This window comes from Seriola lalandi, unplaced genomic scaffold, assembly GCF_002814215.2.
Source record: "Seriola lalandi dorsalis isolate HSWRI2012SDOR001 ecotype SW California unplaced genomic scaffold, Sedor1 jcf7180002036723, whole genome shotgun sequence".
In the NCBI taxonomy this organism is placed as follows: Eukaryota; Metazoa; Chordata; class Actinopteri; order Carangiformes; family Carangidae; genus Seriola; species Seriola lalandi.
The window spans coordinates 27-2,202 of NW_019507299.1; the positions used below are offsets into that span (position 1 = coordinate 27).

General features: G+C 43.8%; 1 protein-coding gene across 1 annotated transcript; it reads right to left on the minus strand.

Annotated features, from left to right (window-relative positions):
- Positions 1 to 255: 255 nt before the first annotated feature.
- LOC111647940 (acyl-CoA desaturase-like) lies at positions 256 to 2,166 on the minus strand. The gene is made up of 3 exons (XM_023397646.2): positions 1,883 to 2,166; positions 885 to 1,015; positions 256 to 485 (listed from the first exon to the last, which is right to left on the minus strand). Exons 1-3 carry the CDS (start codon positions 2,115 to 2,117, stop codon positions 276 to 278), a joined length of 576 nt encoding a protein of 191 aa, XP_023253414.1. The 5' UTR covers positions 2,118 to 2,166; the 3' UTR covers positions 256 to 275.
- Positions 2,167 to 2,176: the final 10 nt, after the last annotated feature.

Sequence of the window (2,176 nt, forward strand, 5' to 3'; positions counted from 1 at the left end):
GTATACTACCTATATGATGCCTTTCTTCAATAGGCATCATATAGGTGGTATTAATTTTGGAGCTCAATAAAAATGTCAACATAATCCAGGTGGCCAAAAAAAACAACACCAGAAAACATTTATCTTATGCAAAGTAGCTGCCCATGATGCAAGATTATTGTGAAACAATAATGAAGTACCAGACCCTGTGAATCCAGTACATCTCAGCAATGACAGCATCTGATTACATGTGGACTCTCACTGTGTCTGACTAGTATGTTTAATGTAATGTTTGCTCACCGTCTCTGAAACATAACCACTTTATCTGCCCTCAGGTCCGCCAGCTCCAGTTTCTTTCCCTTTTCGATGACGTCAGGGTGTTTGCGAACCAGCAGCCAACCGATGTGAGCGAAGAAGAACCCCCGTGTGGCATTGTGGGGGTCTGCGTCTGTCTCGGAGTACTTGTGGTGGACACGGTGGTCCCTCGCCCACTCATATACGTCGTTCTGCTCACGCAGACACAGGCAGAGAAAGAGGATTACCCATAGATATGCATGGAAGTGTGAGATCATCAGATTAAGGTCAGGCATCATGTGGTAACAAAACAATAGATGCACATCACTCAGATTAGATAATTTTACTGAAATCATACAGTTGTCTGAAAACCATACCTTGTCACTTTATTTTTTGATAGTTAATCTGATGAATATTAAAACATTAAGATAGCTGTAAGATCCCCTCCTGGCATGTTTTATGACATGTAAAACTGTATGTTTAAACTAGTGAAACTTTCACTCCCTTCAAAAGATGAATGTAAAACAGCCTTCTGGTGTCAAAAACCTGCACATACGTCAACCTGCAAGATAAAACTGATGGAATATTTACTTTCTTTTTTTCTGTGTTACCTGAAAGGCCATTGAGTTGGCGAGAGCAAGGAAGACTCGCAGGGGAAAAGAAGCCTTGTAGGATCTGTGGCTCCATAATCTGTGTGCACCAGCAGTCACACCGAGGGCACTGATGAGGTAGCACACTGCAGCTGGAAGGAAGAGAGGTGGAAAGGACAGATATCTTAGGGGAAACTGTCACACCTACACTGAGATTAATTTTACACCCCTGAGAGCGGAGTCACTGGGACACCGTGTTCTTTCCATTACACCCAGGCCTCTTTGTTCAGAGAAAAGTCATCTATGTTGGGAGATGGGACGGTGGGAGCACGCAGGTCTGCCCTCACAATTTTGTTGTTCTAAAACTGCTGAATGTGTTTCTATGTGAAGCCCAGACAAGACTACCCAGGATTTGAGAACCGGGGGCTTCTGACTGGCAAAGAGCATTCTGTTGTGGTGCCACACAGCTCACAATGGGATGTCTATGGGAATGGTGATTGTGCTTTGTCTTCCCCAGTGAAATAATATGCAGCTCAGCATTGCAAAGAGAGGGGAAAATTATGCAGTGCCAGAGTGGAAACAAAGTTGAGACTGTTCAGGAATTTGAGTCATGCCTCAATAGTCTATATAAACATATATCTATAGGCCACAAATACTAATTATTCAGCAAACAGTATGGCTACTACCACTGAAATTCAAATACTTATGATTTGGGACAGTCCAACAAGTCCAAATAGTTCACAATCAGCCACAGGTTTGAGCTCATAAAGTAGGGACAAAATAGATCTGGAGGCTTATACAAGCATGGATGTGTGTAACAAATTACAAGACTAGAGTGACTCATTCTCCATTATTCCCACTGGCATGACCCCTCAGGCTGCATGTACAGTAGTTAGCAACGATCACACAACATCAGCACATTCTGTTCTCTGACTGTGGCATTTGCAAGCAGGAAAAAAAAACCAACCAACTGCCGCAGGGACCCTGCCTGCCACACAGTGTTTACCAAAAATACTTACTCCATGCAAGAGTTAAAGCCGATGCGCAGGGAATGACAATCAGTCCATAAAGCGCGCCGGTATGTAGGAGGGTCATCAGTATGATATTTCTCCACACCAGCATCCTCGGCGGTTTGGGACCTTCTTTCTCTTTATAAGTGTCGTCAAAAACATCCTCCACCGTCGATGTTTCTGGCATGGCATCGCCATTCTGTTGCTTGCCGGCGCGATGACTCCTGGTTTCCGTTTCGGTCATTTTGCTGTGAGGGGGTTTCTGTAACAGCAGTGCGCAGCAGGGAAAAAAAAAAAAAAAAA